The sequence below is a fragment of the Talpa europaea genome, assembly GCF_964194135.1.
Source record: "Talpa europaea genome assembly, chromosome: 2".
NCBI classification, from domain to species: Eukaryota; Metazoa; Chordata; class Mammalia; order Eulipotyphla; family Talpidae; genus Talpa; species Talpa europaea.
In genome coordinates this window covers 78,899,182-78,918,705 of record NC_140068.1, presented here as the reverse complement: position 1 = coordinate 78,918,705, position 19,524 = coordinate 78,899,182, and the positions used below count along the sequence as shown (strand labels likewise).

At 35.7% G+C, this 19,524-nt stretch overlaps 1 protein-coding gene across 1 annotated transcript in view; it reads left to right on the top strand.

The window, feature by feature from the left end:
- Positions 1 to 932: 932 nt before the first annotated feature.
- FAM83B (family with sequence similarity 83 member B) overlaps positions 933 to 19,524 on the top strand; it is a gene marked incomplete at both ends in the record, with an annotated part of 57,374 nt that continues 38,782 nt past the window's right edge. Inside the window, one exon of the mRNA XM_084228870.1 lies at positions 933 to 1,388. Within this exon, the coding sequence (XP_084084996.1) occupies positions 933 to 1,388 (456 nt within the window). The remainder of the gene's footprint in view (positions 1,389 to 19,524) is intronic.

The following is a 19,524-nucleotide window of genomic DNA, read 5'->3' as shown; positions in this document are numbered from 1 at the left end:
CACTGGCTTTTATTCTGAAAGCATTGACTATAGGCAGTACTCATGCTTTTTTAAAGATTTATTTATTTTTATACAAGAACTGGGGTACAGGTCAGAGGTGCGGGAGGGTGAGAGGATTCATCAGAGACAGAGTGGGGAGCAGAACAGGCAGTCGGACCAAAAATGCACTGCTGAGGGGAGCAGCAGGCGAGACAAGAGAGGTCTGCTGCACCATGTGAGTATCTCCCTGGCTGGCCAGGAATCGAACCCGCGCTGCAGAGGCTGCGGACAGCTTCACAGTGCTGAGCTCAACCTGCTGTGCCAGGGGGAAGGCCCCAGGCAGTAATCATTTTGACCCTCAGCAACATATGACTTTGTTCAAAGTGATTTTAATTTTGGGTCTACATTTTACCTCTTCAACTAATTAAAAGCTCCTGGAGGGCAGTGTTTTATGCTTTTTATATTTCATTTTTCTGATGATATGAGTGATGAATACTCAGTAAAGACTTGTATTAATGACTGGCCAAGCATTCATTGTATTCAAATTCTGTTTCACAATACTTAAAAACCTAAACCTAAACCAACAAGGCCTTTGGAAAGGCCTTTGGTGATACCACCACGTGGAGTCCCAGGTTAAAGTTAAAAAGGAGTCTCTTTCTGGAGGCCAAAGAAGGTGAGAAATTTAGGTAAATTTTGTTTCACCTGAGTAAAAGAAAATCTGTTTAGCTCATTTATTATAAATATGTTAATTATGGTATTATTGATTCTACTTTGGGTGTGAAACATATGTTGAGTTATTGATAATGAAAATGAGTGAATATAAAACTAGCAATAGTTGACATGTATCAGAAAATATTAGATTATAGAATTCTAATGGATCTTATTCCCTTCTTTTCAAATTCCCAGATATTCTTATCACTGCGTGAATGGACATTTGAAAGTGCTGTTATCAAATGCTTGTAAGCATGGAGACCTCATCAATGTTATCCTCATTGAATGATGAGTGTAAATCAGACAATTACATTGAACCTCACTACAAGGAATGGTATCGATTAGCCACGGATACGTTGATTGAACATGGATTAGAAGCATACCAAGAATTTCTTGCCAAGGAACGAGTGTCAGACTTTCTAGCTGAGGAAGAAATTAATTATATTTTGAAAAATGTTCAGAAAGTTGCACAAAGTACAGCACATGGGACTGATAATTTCTATGATGATACGTCATCTTCCGGGACTTACTGGCCCATTGAGTCTGATGTGGAAGCTCCAAACCTTGATTTAGGCTGGCCATATGTGATGCCTGGACTCTTAGGGGGAACCCATATAGACCTCCTCTTTCATCCACCAAGAGCACAGCTATTTACCATAAAGGAAACTATTCGGAAGATGGTGAAAGAAGCAAGAAAGGTAATAATATTTCTATTTCTAGTGAAATATTTAAGATATGGGGATTTTGCCCAAGAATAGCTTGAAAGATTTGTATTTTCATTTTCAAAAGTCTGTATCTATGGATCTCTCCTATTATATTCAGGAAATAAGATAGCATATGGGTACATAGGAAGATTACACTTCCTATGCTTTGCATATATCTAATAGAATGGTGTTGATTTCTGTTGATTTCTGTTGATGGTTCTAAAGGTAGAACCATCCTTCTCTTGATAATGTATACATACCCTAGAAACTTAACCTATGAAGGCTAACAGGGTAGACTGGGAATGAAGTAATTGGACACATTTATAAATCCAAAACAATTAAATTTTCCTTAATCTCCAAAAGGAACCATGTAGTTGATCAATCCGATGAACTATCCTTTGTTATCAATACAACCAAGCTTAAATTCTTGCTCTAAGTATAGCTTGTGCCATTAAATAAATCACAGAAATATTTATTTCCTGAACCATGTGACTACAGTACACAATCAAACATGACAATGTCAAATTCTAAAAGTAAGGTGCTGACGAATTTAGCATTTTAGTGCCTTGATTCTCTTTAATTTGCAAATCGCAGAAATACAATTTCAGAGCTCAGATAAAGCTGCAAATATTTTTAATCAGTCAAATAAAAAATGAGTTTTCTACATACTCAGCCCCATAATAGTCACTTTAGAAACAACAACAAAACCTTCCAAGATTTTTGAGATATAGTCTAGAGTTTTAAAGTAAATGGGCAAAAAGTTATGATTTTCTTTACCATCTATTTCTTAGTTACAGATTCTATGTGATAGAGAAATTTAGACTGAAAAAAGGACTTTAGGATGTATACCTACATGGCATTACTTTCTTCCAAGTCAACAAGCATGGTTTAAAAAGCATGTTTTTGTGAAGAAGAGATATATAGGACCCTTGAAATCCTCAATAACATGGTAGTTTGCAGGATAGGCAACTAAAAGCCTTGCAATCATGTTAAAGAGACACAATGTTCTGAGGCTAATGTCAAATGCAGACTTTGTGAAAGTAAGGTGTTTTCTTAGTGCCTTTTGAGCTCAAAGGACCTGATGTTTTATCTGTGTTAGCTCTGTTAGCAGGATTACAGAACAAAGGCACTAATCTATTACAATTGTTAAAAATTAGCTATAAAATCAGGCACATGGTAGGTGTCCATATTTTTATTGAATGAATTGAACTGTCTGTTCAATTTTCTGAATCGAACCATGAGTCTTAAAACAGTATTATCCTATGCTGTGTGAATAAATCATACAATTATGTTTTGTATATTAACAGAACTAAAATCAAAAATGTTTATCAGTCTTTTTGAAGGTAAAGTATCAAATACTACATTTGCTAATTTCTCTTTCGAGAGAAAAAATATTTTTAAACCAATGTTAAGTGAAAATTGAAAAAAAATAACATTGAAAATTAATGTTACTAATGTTAAGTTGGTAGTTATGAATTCATCAGCCTCCATCCCAGCTAGTTTCCTTTGGGGCATTATATTTCTCTGACGCAAAATGAAATTCAGATGTCATGAGTTCCTAGGCCAGCACTCACTGGAAACTGAACATTAGTCATGACTGTTTGATGTATTTTTCTTTGTAATGTGGCAGCTATTTATTTAGTGAGCCTCTAAAAGTAATATCCTCTGCCTGGTCTTTGTCTTCTGGGAACTCCCACTTGCATTAGCAAGCCGAGGAATTTACAAGTCCATACAGTAAAACAATAAAGTAATATTCTTCTTCTTTTCCACAAAATCAAAGTGCCATAATTAAGAAAAAGAATTTTACCTTTATTTGACTTATATTTACATATCCAAGCTGAATTCAAAGACAGAAAATTATTTGAACCTTACATTTTCAGTATATTGCAGTTGAATATAAAATCACAATATGTAATTCAGTGGGGCTTTTTTCCCCTAAAGCATAGAGGAATACAATAAATATTGAAGTCAAATGGACTCCTAATGCATGGGATCTATATTTCTCAAGTATTTTGGAAATTTCTTCATGTATTACTTGTATAATTTTTAAAAGTTGAAGGGTAAAGTACTCCAGAAAATAAGTATTAATCTCATTCTTAAAAAAAGTCGACTTTTAAATTCATAACTGGATGATCCTGTGAAATATTAGAAGAGCCATTATTACTATGAAATAAAACTTGATAGAACACATTGCTTTTTAAAGATTAAGTGCAGTTTTCATGACTATCATTTACTTAGCAGATAAGTCAGATTTTTCTAATCCCTCAGAATCAATGGAAGCACATGAGATATTAGGATAAATGTACTGTTTTGCAACTATCTTCCAGGAACAAATTCTCTCTATCAGCATCTCTCAGTGAATTATCATGGCATTATAAGGAAGATGCTCTATTTTACCCCATACAGTGTTTGAATAATATACAGTTTATAGATAGAATAAAATTTCTTGCCTCCAGATTTCTCAGGGAGATTATTTTTGGTAATCAACATTGTGAAACTCTATGGAGATATGAGGCCAAACAAGTATGGCTGGGAACCAGCAAAGCAGAACCTAGGAAGCTATTTCAGAGAAGAATTTAAATCCATTTCACTGTTCTGTTTGCAATTGAGATAAGGTACCTATGAAAATAAATGTCATATTATGGAAAAAAATCTTAAAATAATGAAAAGAATCCAAAAGTAGTTTTCTTATAGAGGTCCAAACATTTGAGTGTGATCATAACCCCCGAGTTAACCTCCCAGTTCTTTGAGAAAGGAAATAAAAATAATACAATATCTCATCTATCTTTACCAGTAATATTTTGTTTTGGAATTTTACTCATTTGTTTGCTCTTGTTTCTATCTTGTTATATAATCTTTGATTCAGTCTGCTTTTAGAAGCAGAATATAATCCTTATATTATTTCAAAAATTCAAAAATTTGTTTCTATTCATTTTGAAAATTGTCACTTAGTAGTTATTTAGATTTTTTCTTTTCTTTCATTGGTATGTTTGGAATCTGAGAATTTTCCTTTGGGATAATTCAATTACAAATAGTATCTTGTGCTCTAAAGGAGCTATATATTTATTTACTTGTTCTTTTTCTAACCCCTTTCTGTTTTTTTCTATGTGACTGACATAATTACATTTGGGTCAACTGTACAAAGTCTGATATTGTCTAGCAAGACTTTTCCCAGGTAATTATTTGTCTCTCAAGAAGTGTTCCCAAGATGACATAGGCATGTAATTCTAATTACTGTGAACACCTCTTATAAAAGTATCCTCTTTAATTACTTAAAAAAGTCATCTTTCATTAGTCATTTTTCTTCTAGCCACTCAGTGATAGATATCCATAAAGTTATAACTTGTGATATCTTAACCATGTAAATGTTTAGCCAGCATGCTACTTGCATCTGTTTCCTAATTCTAGACCAGCTTCTTCTGTGAGATCTAAATCTAACTCTTGTGAAATATGAAAAGATGAAGACACATAAGCAAAAGTCTAGTGAGAATTAGGCCAGAGTAATTCCTGAGGCACTCTGCACTGCCTTTCCTGAGTTCAGGTCCTGGTTCCTCCCTGAGTCACTGTGCCTGGGTGTGTCTGTTATGGCCTAGGGAGTTGTTAGTAATGCAGACAAACATTAACTACTCGTTGGCCCCGTGGTTGCACATGGGAAGGTTAACAGATGGTAGAGGCTCTCCTGGACTTTGCTAGTGTCATTATAAGTACTAGGAGACCAAGGCTCTCTCACCAACTATTTATGCTATTGAACAAGACATTGTCCCTCCTCAGGTATCTTCATTTATTGAGTGAAAAATAGGAAGCAAAACCTTCTAGTGGTTTCTAAACCTAATGTTCCTGTTCAGATCTTTAATAGTGCTTACCAGTTTAAGATTATTTCAATATAATAGTCTGTGATTATATTCCTTATGAATTAGTCCATTATATGAATAATTTTTATTGTGTCACACAATAATAATTTTTATTGTGTCACTTCCGTGTGTCACTTTTCTTACACCCATCTGCTGCCCACTGAGTGATACCTGTGTATTTATTAGTGATTTCATTAGACTAGGATCATCTTTTTCCTAATGTTCCCAGTTTTTATGAAGAATTTCCTCTTTGCCTCCACCCTCTTTCAACTCTCACTGTGAATATTTTTATTCTTTTAATTTTAATCAAAATCAGTTTCTTCCAGGAAATGTCTTTTGCTTAGTCAGATTTAATAACATTACTCTCCTGTGCCTCCCCTGGTGGCGCAGGCAGTTGAGTGCCACGCTGTAAAGCTGTCCACAGCTTCTGCAGCACCAGTTAGATCCCAGCTGGCCAGCAAGGGTCCCACATTGTGTGGCAGACCTTTCCTGTCACGCCCGCTGCTCCCCTCAGCAGTGTATTTTGTCATTCTGCCTCTTCTGTTCCCTGCTCTGTCTCTGGTGAATCCTCTCACCCTCCCGTGCATCTGGCCTGTACTCCGGTTCTTGTATAAATAAATAAATAAATAAATCTTTAAAAATAATAATAACATTACTCTCCTATGCTATTAATTTGAACACCTCTTCTCTGGATGAAGTGCATTATATGTGTGTGTGTGTGTGTGACACACAGAGAGAGGGAGAGAGAGAGAGAGAGAGAGAGAGAGAGAGAGACAACTGTTGTTAAAATTTCTCTAACTTCACCATGCTACTCCTGCTATGTCTGTGGGAATACTCTTTTTGTGCCAAATTCTTAATGCTATGCAGATAGCGACCACGGTCCGTGTTCTACTCACTTCATTCACTCACTTCCTTCACTATTATAATAACCCTAATGATATAAAGTATATAGTTTTTAATATAGCTACTTAAGGGAAAGGAGAGAGGAAAGACCTACTATGCCATGAGAGCATTTTTTAATTTTATGACAAGAGTTTGTGTCTTCTTGATTGACTTGATAATTTTATGGACAAAAAGTTGCAATCTCCATTTTCCATATCCCAAATTTACAATTTTTCCCATGGGGGTAAATGGAGTTGCTAATACTCCATTAGGACCCTGTTTGAATGTAATGATATATCTCACTTGACATTTACCACACATTTAAAGCTAATATGTGGTGCTGAGACTCTCTTCCTCCTTCCCTCTTCATTCTGATTTTCCTTACTCTCTACGTCTTCCTCCTACTAGCTTGTTTCAGAACTTTATCAAAAAGTTCATCAGTCTGTATTTTTGTATCACTGTGATTTGTCATGGATTCTTTTAAAGGGAGAGAAACACCTGGCCCAGTTCAGTGTCTAATAAGACAATGTTTTACTAGGAATGCCCACTAGGATTATTAGCTCAAAAATTAATGTTGTTAAAAAGACTTACCCAAGTTTTTGAGATATCATAATAATTACATCTACTGTAGTAGTTGTAGAACAAAACAGCATTTCCCTGAAATTATTACATATATATCTCAAAGTGGCAAAATACTGATTTAACATAAGTATACTTGAAAATAAGACCTACTGTGAAGATAGCTTTTGTGATCAGGACTGGAAGTGGCACCTTATTTTGAGTAATAAATTTATGTTATATAATCTAAATAATAGGTATTATTTATTGAACACTTCTGTGTCATGCACTCTATTAAGTACTTTACATGTATTACCATAAATTGACCTTTATAACCATCTTGTGAAATATGCACTTTAATGTATATTTTACTGATGAATAACCTGCTTTCTTATAACAAGTATAAAGAGAAATGAAACCAAAATGATCATAATTGGAAAGTAGTAATGGCTGCATATTCCTTAATAGCAGTATCAGAAGACCTGATTGAGACCAATTGGTAGAGAAACCGAATCATTGGCTCTAAACGGGTCAGGTACAAGGATGCTTTGGGACTGCTTTCAGAAGTAAGAAGCAACATATTTGACGCTCACAGAAAATTTATGTTAAGCAGTGGAGATGTGGCACCTAGAATGCAGATTAAGACAGCAGACATCGAAAAAGAAAAGCATTTTCTAAATTTAAATATAGGGAAAATTGAAGAGGGAAGAGGGTAGCCACACAATGATGTTGTCCTTTGGCCTCTGTTGAGTTCAACAATGAGTGGAATTAGTTTGTCCTTTGTCAAACTGTACAGGTGAAAGTATGGTTATTCTTTCATCAACCAAAGATTTATTTAGTGCTTACTTGTGTCAGGTACTGTTCTAATTCTGGGGACACATAAGAGAATAAATATAAAAGAAGCCCTGTCCTTGAGTGGAGCTTGCAGTCAAATAAGGAGTGCTAGATAATAAGCATAATAAGGAGCACTGTGGAGAAAAATAAAACAAAGATTGGGTAAAGAAGATTGAGAGTGTTGGGGGAATAGTTTGCAATTTTAAATAGGGTGCTCATAGTATCCTGCACATAGTGACATTGAAGTCAAAATTGAAGGAAAGATCTTTGGTCACCTTGCAAGTTTTGTCTTTTTCCTAACCCTTTGTTTGATTTCTCATATTCTACATATAAGGGAATACTTATCTATACTTATCTTTTGCCCTCTTAGGAATCTTTTGCCAATACTTGTGCCAACCTTTTGCCAATACTTATTATCTTTTGCCCTCTTACTTATTTTGCTTATAGCAGGGGAGGGGGGTAGGGAAATGGTCAAAATAGGGGAGGGAAGAACCTAAGTGATGGGGGAGCTGGATTATGGGTGCTATGGTGGTAGGAGAACTATGGGAGTAATGTAGTTCAAATGTTACATCAAATAATGTCCGACAATAAACAACAATGTAAGAAAATTAATTAACTAATTAATTAATGAAAAAAGATTTAAGGAAATAGAGAATGAGTTATGTGTCTGTTGGTGAGCAGAACACACTAGATACATAGCAAGCTTTAGGGTAGGAATATGACATCTTATTTGTTGGCATTCAGAGAGGTTCCTAAAGGTAGATGATGCCGGTCCACAAGGACCTTGACTTATGTTCTGTGTAAAATGGAAAACACTGGAAAATTTTGAGAAAAAAAAAACAAGCATGATTAATTTCATATGTGCTGTCTTTTAAAAGGGCAGATATCATGGCAGTATTAAAAAATTGCCTGTAGGGACTGAAGATTAACTGTATAAGAACCCATTAAAGTAAGTGAAGTGTGAGATGATGGTGCCATAGATGATGGTTATGGTGGTAACAGCGATGATTAGATTTTGGGTATATTTTGAAGTGAAAAAAAATGTAGGGTGTAAAATAAATTGAAAAATATAAGATTATTCCAATAGTTTGGAGCTCTTGGGGTGATGGCATTGTCATTTGAAGGTGGCTTCAGAGTGCTGGAATCAAGAAGCAGGCAGAGACCAAATTAAAGAGGACTTTTTTACCAGTCCTGCCACATTGATGAGTAACCCCAGTCACTAACACCTACAGATATGTCTTGGTAGAGATGAGGGTTCACATTTGAATCTAACACAGAGTGACTGGATTTAGAGGTCAGTCCTGATCCTGAGCACCTTGGTCAAGGGTGGAAGTGGAAATAGTGTGGATAAGACTCAGAATTGGACAGGTGGGCAAATACATTGTGTGAGTTAAGGAGGAGACTGACTGGATACTGACCCAGGACAGGAGATTATATTACCTGCTTAGAAATAGACCTTTCCAAAGGCAATTACTAAGCAACTCCCATATACTGTGTTAGGTGAGGGATACATAATAAACAAATGGATAGGCGTCACTCAGGAGGTCACTTTATTTATAGGACATTCTGGATGAATAACTTTTGAGGAGTAGAAGATGTATGGTGGAAAACTTGCATTTTTGGGAGGGTGAGAGTAGTAGAGTGGGGTAAAATAAAAAAGGATGCCAGGGCTTGTTGAGAGAAGAAGATTGAGGTCAAATGTGGAGATCTTTCATTCAAATTTTGTCTATGTAGATGGGAATAAACTCATGACCTATTTTTGAGCAAGTTATTGATGCCATTAAACCATTTAAGGGCATATTAACTTTCGTTTTGGTTAGTTAAAAATAAGAAAAATATGAAAAAAATTTAACACATGTTGGGATAATGCTCATTAATAGGCAAAGGATAGCCTGGAACTGACTAAACTCCAATGTGAAAGAAAATGTCCTTTTGAAGTAAAAATATACCTTCAATTAATGGCTAGAATAGAATAATATACTACTTAATTCTGTATGTTAATGAAGGTTATTTTGGGTCTCAAAGCTATTTTTAATATGTCTTAATTATTTTTTAAGTCAAATTTTGTTTCTGTACAAAAAGTTTCAACTATATACATGAAATTTAATTCTGTATATACTTGTTGAATCTCTGCTATGTGCAAGGCTCTCTGTTAGGTCATACAAGTAGATAAACTCTTCATGTGGTTCATAGTCTAATACTTAGGAGATGGGTTAAAAGATTCATTGGAGATTTATATGTCTATCTATATATAAAGAGAGAGACAAAATCCTATGAGTATGAGAACACCATCTGAGTGACCCATGTATTACAAAAGGTCTGGATTTCTACTCCCTAGCCACCACCACATTTTTGCATTTTAGGTATCAGGTATTTAAAGTTTCCTGGAATTTCAAAATAGAAATATATTAATATAGGTAAAATATCTTCTTAATTCTGACAAAATCTACTTACTAACTTAACATGTATTTTTTTTTGCATAGACAAACTGGGGGTGCAGGCTAGAGGTATGGGAAGGGGGAGTAGATGAACAGATTCACCAGAGACAGAGTTGGGGACAGAACAGGTGGGTCCACTGAAATACACTGCTGAGGGGAGCAGCAGGTGAGACAGGAGAGGTTTGCTGCACCATATGTGGGTTGGATCCCTGGCCAGAGATCCAACTCAGGCCATAGCAGTGATAACACTGAGACTTAACCTCCAGGCCAGCAGGGTGGCCCACAGATGTCTATATTAAATATTTATTTTTCTTATCATCAGAGTACATATATTCCTTATAGAAAATATGTAAAAAAATCAAGTGGTTAAGAAAATAAAATTAGATAAGTAGATGAACAGAGAGGTACATGTGCATACAAGTATGTGTGCAGATACAGATCTCTGAAATAGAATGTTCATATCTAATATACTTGAGCTCAGACTCAAGATTATGTTTAAAAATTTGCCTCCCGCTATTTTCACTAAGGACTTTCCCATAATAAAATAACTGATTCCATGTACAGATTGGCGGTGACATAATGAAACAGGGGGAGGTGCACACTACCCATCCTGGCTGCAAGTAATAAGGAAGTTCATGTTTCCAGGGAATTTAAAAACAATAATAACAATGACTCCAAGGCACTCTGCTTTATATTACACCATGTGCTGAAGATTGTAAATAATATCTGTGGTAATAAGCTCCTCCTTACCAGGGTAGACCCTGCTGTAGGTATGACAGATTAGTGCTACCTCCACCCATTCCTTTTTCCTCCCCCACCCCTTGATAAACCGGTGGTGGTAGGATGAGAGTCTCAGGATAACATTTCATTAGAAATGAAGAAACCCTCATAACTGTTTTTACATAATCATTAGGCACTTAGTAATTAATTGATTTTGGACTCTTTAAAGATAAAAATGTAAATGTACATTTTTTTCACAAACCAAAACCTTCCTTTGGGAAATATTAGTTTCCTATTAATAATCACATTTTAATCCCCTTCCCATAAACTCAAACAAGTATCTTCAAGAAGTAAATAAATGTGAGGGAAAATGCATTGCCATTTGGCTAAATATCAATCCAATATGTGAACTGGAAAAATCTAATAATCATGAAAAAAAATCAGTATCTGAGTCTCACTAGTTATATTTAAGCCTGTTGGAATTCTGGAGCAGTTACTAAAGAAAAAAAAAAGAACCTGAGATTTGTGGTAAGGTAACCTTTTTTAAAATGGCCAGAGAGAAGGAAATTCACAAGGTCCAAAAGTCAAAAGTCACCCAGTTGATTAGTAGGGTGACTATCAGATAGTATTCAGACATATAGTATTTTTGTGTATCTACTTCCATTCCGAGATATTTTTTATATCATGTTGATATTCTACTTGAAACACTAGATTTGTTAATGACATCAATGTTACCTATCATTTAGTAAGTGCTATATCCAGCCAGTATTTTAAATTGTTTATAGGTATGAATGCATTTATAATCACAACAGTCTCTCTTTCCCCCTTCCAGAGTTAAAGAGCAAAGAGGTTAAATAATTTATCCTAGGATTTAAACATAGGCAATAGCTGGGCTGGTATTTGAGACCATGCAGTGAGCTCAGACAGAGCCTGGGCATTTAACCATCAGTAAGTAGCATCTGCATAGACCATCCCATGCCAGCAGCAAGCAAACCAACTGAATTCTTATGGTATTCCTTTTGGACAGTACTACTACATGTGATTCATGGTTTTCTACCAGATAGAATCCAATTCAGTAAGTCTAGCATATATGTGACTTTATGATGAAAGAAGCTCCTCCTGCATCCGTACTTCAGCACTTTGTCTACTTCCCTCTCCATAGGACTCATAATCTGGTGTTACTGAACTGCATTGTCTGGATCTTCCATGGTAGCTTATTCCTTCTCCATTTTGTACATGATTATTTCTCTAATTGGAATCTCCTTTCCCATATTGTTTATCTCTCACTAATTTCTAAAATCCATGTTAAATTGTAATTGTTGGGTTGAGTAATAAATAATTAATTCCCTTGCCAGGCTTTGATTAATTACCCTCTATGTCATTCTCACATTTATACTTGTTTTCTAGTTTTAGATGAGATATATATTCTCTGTTCTCTTATAAGGCCTAGGATTCTTTATTTTTTTTTTCAATATAGGATTTTTGTCTTTTTAAAATTGATTTGTAAGAGTGTTTATGCTGCATATGAATTCTTTGTCAGATAACATGTATTGTGAATATATTCAGTGGCTTACTCATTCATCCTGATAATGATGTTTTGACAAACAGAAGTTCTTAATTTTCATGCAGCTCACTTTCTTATTTGTCTTACAGTTAGAAATTTGGTGATTTCATTGAAGAAATTCTTGCCTACCCTATCAAGATGTTCTTTGTTTGCTTCTAAAAGTTCTATTTTCTCTTTCATGTTGAGGTTTTCAGATTCTGGTTTTGATTTATGTGTAAGATATAAGGCTAGGATCCATCTTAATTTTCACATGAATATCCATTTATTGAGATGATCACCCCTTCTATGCTGGACAATAGTGTCATCATCATAACCCAAGGGACTACTGACGGAGGATGCATTCTAGGCTGTATTCTGTTTCATGGATCTGTTTTCTATTCTTGTTCTAAGACCACAGTGTTTTTGTTAGTCTATCTTTATAGTAAATCTCTCTATTTGGCAGTGAATGTCTTTCACTTTTGTTCTTCAATGTTGAATTCCTTATTTTCCTGTAGAAATTTTAGAATCAATCCCCCCTCCCCCCAAAAAAATAATCTGAGAAATTGATTGGGATTACATTGCAATTTATTTTTTTAAAGAAAAAAATATTTTTTAAGATGTATTTATTTATGCATACAAGAACTGGGGTATGGGCCAGAGATGTGGGGGGTGAAAGGATTCACCAGAGACAGAGTGGGGAACAGAACAGGCAGATTGACTGAATACACTGCTGAGGGGAGCAGCAGATGGGACAGGAGAGGTCTGCTGTGCCATGTGGGTAGCTCCCTGGCCAGGCATTGAACTCGTGCTGCAGTGGCTGTGGATAGCTTCATAGTTTGTGTCTTAATCCCTTGCACCACCAGGAAAGCCCCCTACATTGCAATTTAAATTCTATATATGCATTTATAGATATAACATATCTTAACAATCAAATAAACTTAATTTTTAAAATAAAAGTGTATGTCATAATCTATCCAGAACATGAAGATACAAATAACATTCCAGATGAAGTGAAATATGTGTTTTCTTTTCTTTTGTTTTGTTTTGTTTTTTTGTGGGACCCTAAGGAACCGGCACTGCAGAGGCTGCGGGCAGCCTTGAAGCCCAGAGCTCAACCACTGCACCACCAGGGGAGGCCCAAATATATGTTTTTTTTTTTTTTCAGTGTCTAGTCATTTGATCATTTTTTTTAAAAAGCATTTCCTTTTATTTTTTCAAACAACAAATATATTCCTTGAGCCAAGCTTAACAACCTTTTTCTAAGTTACATTTCAATTAGTTTATTTCAGTTGACAATCCAACTTGAAAAACCACACAGCTCATTCCTAAAATAAAAGATTGTCTTATCAGCTGTCTTTTATGTTTTTGTAAAAGTAGACCAATTCTGGGCCTCCCTGGTGGCACAGCAATAGAGCGCTGGGTTGCAAAGCTGCCCGCAGCCTCTGCAGCGCCGGTTCAATCCCCGGCTGGATCCCCGGCTGCTCCCCGGCCACCGGAGGAGGGTCCCACATGGCGCGCAGACCTCTCCTGCCGCCCGCTGCTCCCCTCAGCAGTGTACTTCGGTCCTTCTGCCTGCTCTGCTCCCTGCTCTGGCTCTGGTGAATTCTCTCACCCTCCCACACTTCTGACTGTGCCCAGTGCTTGTATAAATAAATAAATAAATCTTAAAAAAAAAAAAAAGTAGACCAATTCTGATTCAATCATTGGGGCTTTTAGGATTTATTTACATAGATTCACAGTAGCAAAATCCTTAGAGCTCAGAATCATAGATTTTCCAGGGCTTAGTTTCAGGTTAACGTTTATGTCCACATGGTTTCATTTTTAAGAGTGAGATCAAAGAAATTGAGAGCACAAAATATTATTTCAAAATAACACTTCATGAAATGTGACCCAAAGAATGCACTCATCCGTTACACATGTGAAAGTTTGCCCCTCAACCCCAAAGAAGAAAAAGACCCTATGTTTTTTCCCTGTGCTGCTGCAGAAACTGCTACAGATTGCATTAGCCTATGTAACAATGCATTCTATGCATCTATTGTATGAATGGGAAGAAACAATGATCAAAAGCAATTTTAATTACACCCGTTATCATGTGGCTTAACATTTAAAGTGGGTGCAATGTCTGTATATTCCTCAAATGGCCATCAAAAGTTTCCTGGATAATCCCTGATGCCTACTTCCTGATTGGGACTTTCCAGCTGAATTCCTCTAAATTTCCAGCATTTCCACCTCAAATGCCTCATTTCAGATACTCTCTCTTCTAATCTATTTTTTGCCGAGGAGAATAAAGGCTGTGGTCTTGAGTCCCCTCATGTAGTTCTCTTACTTTGAATTTTATACCTTTAGCTTGCATTTATGATCATTTTCCTTCCCTTTCCAGGGCCAGTGAGTTGCTTGTGCCCATCCTGCTATCATATGTTGCTGCCATTCATTATTTCAGAAGTATAATTGACACAGAAAACTATTATTAGTTTCAGATGTACAATAATATGATTCAATGTGTGTGGACATTGCTTAATGATCCTAACAATAGATCTAGTTACTGTCACCACACAGTGTAACTTTCAAATTAGCAACATATTTTTACTGTTGCCACATGTGTACATTACTTCCCTGTAACTTATTTTAACATCATGTGTTGCTACCATTCTGTATTTCTTACTTTTACCCACTTTACTTCTTTAAGTACTTTTACCCACTTTACTTCTTTAAGTAGTTTCCATCAAATGTCTCTATTTTCTTGTTTTTCTCTTCTTGCAGTTCCCGGGTCTGGATTTCACTTTTATTCCTCACCTGACCGGTGTTGTCCAAGGCCAGTACATACCAGTGGCTTTTTAATAACACTCAGTTTCTTCCACCTCTCAGTGAGTTGTGTTTGCCTTTAATCATCTTATGGTGGTTTCTTTGTTTACCTCTTTTTCTGTCCCTCTAACTCTTATTGCTCAATGTTCTTTGTAACTCTCTTTCCATCTCTTAAAAGTGGGTATTTGTGGTATGTTTGTCCTTGCTTCTATCTGCATTTTACTTCTCAGTGCAGCTTTCTGCTACCAAACCTGTAGCTATTACTGCTTCTTATAACACTGGTGTGGCCAGTCTTCTAAACATAAGCCTTTAATTCTTTAGCTATGTGGTCCATCGAACTCTCAAATGCATCTTGTCTACATTAGCAGAGTATGCTCACTAAAGTTTTTTTCCTGGTTTTTTTTTTTTCTTTTCCTGTTAAAGGCATCATCACTTGCTTAGACACCAAACCCATGATACCTTGGAGTCACGTATGATTCATCCCTCTCTCATTTCCACCTTGTGTTTTGTTATCAGGCAGTTTTGGGTTCCTGCCAAGTCTTCCTCCTCCTAATTCTCTCCATTGCTACCACCCACCCATGTTCTGCTCTCTACTTTTCATGATTAGTTGTGAAAGTCCCTTTACCTCACCTTGTTATGTAATAATTCTGCTTTCTCCAGTTTTCCTGTAATCACTTGCCAGAATGATCACTCACCCTGCCATCCTGTTTTGAATATAAGCCTTTGTATCTTTTCATTCTGCAAGTGCCATGGAAGCACTAACCTCGTCCAGCTTCTGCTTTTCTTGAGTTGGCATACTCCTGTTTTCTACCTCTAAATCTTTGTTTTTGCCTTCCCCTCTTCTAGAAATACTTCTCTCCCTATCTATCATATATCATCTTACATGCTTTAATGCACATTTTAATATTACATGTACTAATTAAAAAAAAAATCACAACTCTTCAGCCATCTTTGCTCAAAAAGGTGGAATTGAATTTCCTTCCCCTGGAATGTGACTAGATATATTGACTCCCTAATGAATGAAACATGGCAGAAGTGAGAGTATGAACAGGTTATAAAAGATGTTCTTCTTCCTTCCTTTTTTGGGGTTTGGGGAAAGCTTAGTTTGGGGAAAGCTGCTGCTGTGACATCAACAGTTTATATAACAGGCCGCCAGTCAATTTCAGGTAACTACAACTTTGACTGTGAGAGCAACCCAACTAAGCCAATTTCAAATTCTTTGCCCACTTAAACTGCTACAAGAAAAAGCACTGTCTTAGTTCACTAAATTGCTGTGGATAATTTCTGAGGTAGCAATAGGTAAGTAATACAGTATATTTTCTAGAAAACTTGATTTCCACCAGTGAGATGAGATTACCCTGAGTATTTCCTTGATCTGTATCACTGGCATGTTCCTTGGCACAGTCTTTTCATATTGAATTATTTGGTAATACATTTAATAACTTGGTGGCATAGGGGAAATTTTTAAAAATCAGAACTGCTAGTAAACCGAATAAGGTACTCAAAACATGAATCAAATTTCTGATTATCAGTTCATAGTAACAGCAATTTATGTCTTGGGAAAGATCTACATGTGAATGTTTACCATCACCTGGTGGTTCTCTAAGACATTTTCAGTATCTAAGTTTCACCTTTAGATTACATTTCCAGCATCCATAAACTAATTAAAATATTATGATTTACGAAATCAGTTTTGTACAGAACCAATTTCTAAATTAAAACTAAGGTCAAATACATGAACAAAATGATATAGATAGAAAGTGATTCTTTTACTAAAATCCTTCTAAAGTTTAGCACTTAGGATTCACTTTTAATAATATTTACATGCAGAGTAATATAAAATGAATCCCCAGAGAGTACTTTATAGTGCATATGGGTGTATATGTGAGGCTTCAATGTTCATTACCGTAGTCATCTTACTTCACTCCATTTTGAAGTGATCTCATATTCTAATTACTTTAAGTGTTAAAAGTGCTAAAAGTTAATTGGTTTCTTGTCACCTTATTTTAACCTGAATCAGTATGTTTTATGGTGGTGAAAGAACAGTACTCTCTAATTATTCTGTGAAAGAAACTGTTCTTTTTCATTTGGTCCTTTCTGCTTGTCTGTAGAGGGTTAATTTAAGAGTGAGGAAGGAAAGTTATTTCTAGGCTCATGATTAATAGTGACTTTTACACTATAATCACATAAATGTTGAAATATTTGTAACCACGGACTGCATATGACTATGTTGTCCATTGGTTTAAATGGCTCTCTTATGTATTCCACACCCAAAAAGAAGAAGCAGTTGATCTGTGAAGAATTTTCAAACTCTGAGTCCTATAACTGCATTCTTAATAGAGCAGTAGTCAGATGGTACAGGTAGTCTATTTGGATTCTAATGAATCTCTTGATTCTGTTGAAGATGACAGTTCATAAGTGAAGTGGGGTGATATAATCTAATTTATGAATCTAACATATGTGTGAGGGATTGCCAATAAATATAAAAACAAGCCAATAAATTTACAAATGCATCTAGTTTATGCAGGTATTATATTTGAGAGAAAATACTTGGAGAGAGTTTAAGTATGTGTCCTCTGAGGGAACCTGAGAAAGAGAACGCTACAATGACTGGATCAAGAAGATGTGGTACATATACACCATGGAATATTACTCAGCATTCAAAAAAGATAAACACATGCAATTTGCAGCAACATGGATGGAGTTAGAAGGGATCATGCTCAGCAAAATAAGCCAGAAAGAAAAAGAAAAATACCGGATGGTGTCACTCATAGCCGGAATCTAGAAAACCTAAATAAGGGACCAGGAAAAAGAATACCTATAAGAAAGAAAAAATCAAAATCAACAAACAACTATGAACCAGTGACACACTATGGGGGGTGGGAGTCGGGGAAAAGAGGGATTGGGGTCAAAATAAGGGGGTTGCAATTATATGGGGAATATAAACATAAAAAATAAATATATATATATAAAAAGAAAGAGAACGCTACAGGTTTTGTCCTCACCCATTGGGGTTTATGTTAATATTTTTGGTTTTCACTGGGATAGAATACAAAGCTTTAAGTTTTCAGCAGGATAACAGGCCCTTGGAATTTAGAATTCCAATGAACATTGGCTTTGTTTGGCCAGAAAGGTGTTAGAAATAAGCAGGGACAAGCTGATATTGTACCTTTTGAAAAGAAACTTTAGGATATATAAATGCATGAGGTAATTTAGAGGGTTGATCATAAGCATGGACAGTAGATTGGACTGAGCCATTTGAATCTCAGTTCCATCATTTGGTTATTACTATGAGCAGATATGAAGTTATGTACCTGAAAAAAAATTCATTTGAAATAGACAGTGAAAACATTGTTGGGTATGTTTTATTTTCCCAGTTTTCAAGTAAAGAAACTGAGATTTCAAGAAGTTAAGTAATTTGAGCAAGATTGGCAGCTGATATATAGTAGATCCAAGACTGGGACCTAAGTCTCTGACTATTGCCAGGCCTTCACAAAGACCTTATTGTTGTGGATGCTGTCATTCAGAGGGGATGTGGGAAAGCAACAACAGCAACACCCAGAATCTGGATAAGTGACAATGAGCATTATAAAGAGATAATGATGAATGATCACTGTTGAGCCTGGAGAGGACAAGTTTTGGTGTGATGGGAGCTAGCATGTTCTTGGGAACTAAAGGGATGGATTCAAATCCATGTCAAGCTCCATTCAGTTTGTTTTGTTTTAATCATTTTATTTAAGCTTGCATAAAATTATTTTATACTTTGTTGTACATCCTTGAGACTAGTACATTTCTTTTTATGATATTTGTGTCTTTATCTCTCCTTAGGTAGATGGGTCAATTTGTTTTCTAGCTTTTACTTTCACAAGCAGTTTCTGTTCAAACACAATTCTTTGCATCATAGAATTTTAATACATATTTACATATCAAAGCATCATATATTCTGAAAATAAACAGGTGATGTTCAGTTCATAGTTCTAACTCTATATTTTTTGTGGTATGTGGTGGTTGTTACTGTTAAAAGGGGAGTCAAGTGAGTTAGGAAAAAGTGCATTCTGAAACTGATAACCAATAAAGTGTAGGTAAAACAAAAATCAGTGGTTAAAATACTGCTAAAGTTGCTTGAACCAAAAGCATACTCTTAACATGATACTTATCCACATTTGGCTGCCTTTTGACTATAGGCATCATCTATCTAGAATGATGCAGAGAACCAAGAAATAAACAAACAGCCCCTAGAGTAGCCAAAACAGTCACATCAAGAAAACTGTGGCTTATTGGTGGGTGTGGCCTCCAGGTCCTATGCCTGAACTCTGTTATCCTTATTTTACTTTGTATACAATTTAAATAAGCTCATGATTGTAATTATTAAATTGGAATACAAGGAATCACACTGAGAAGAAAAGGATTAGCTTGATATCCTGGTAGTCTGAGGAAAATAATACCATCCATAAGCATAACAGCTAAGACCCTAGAATATCGTGAATGCTTCTGTCAACATT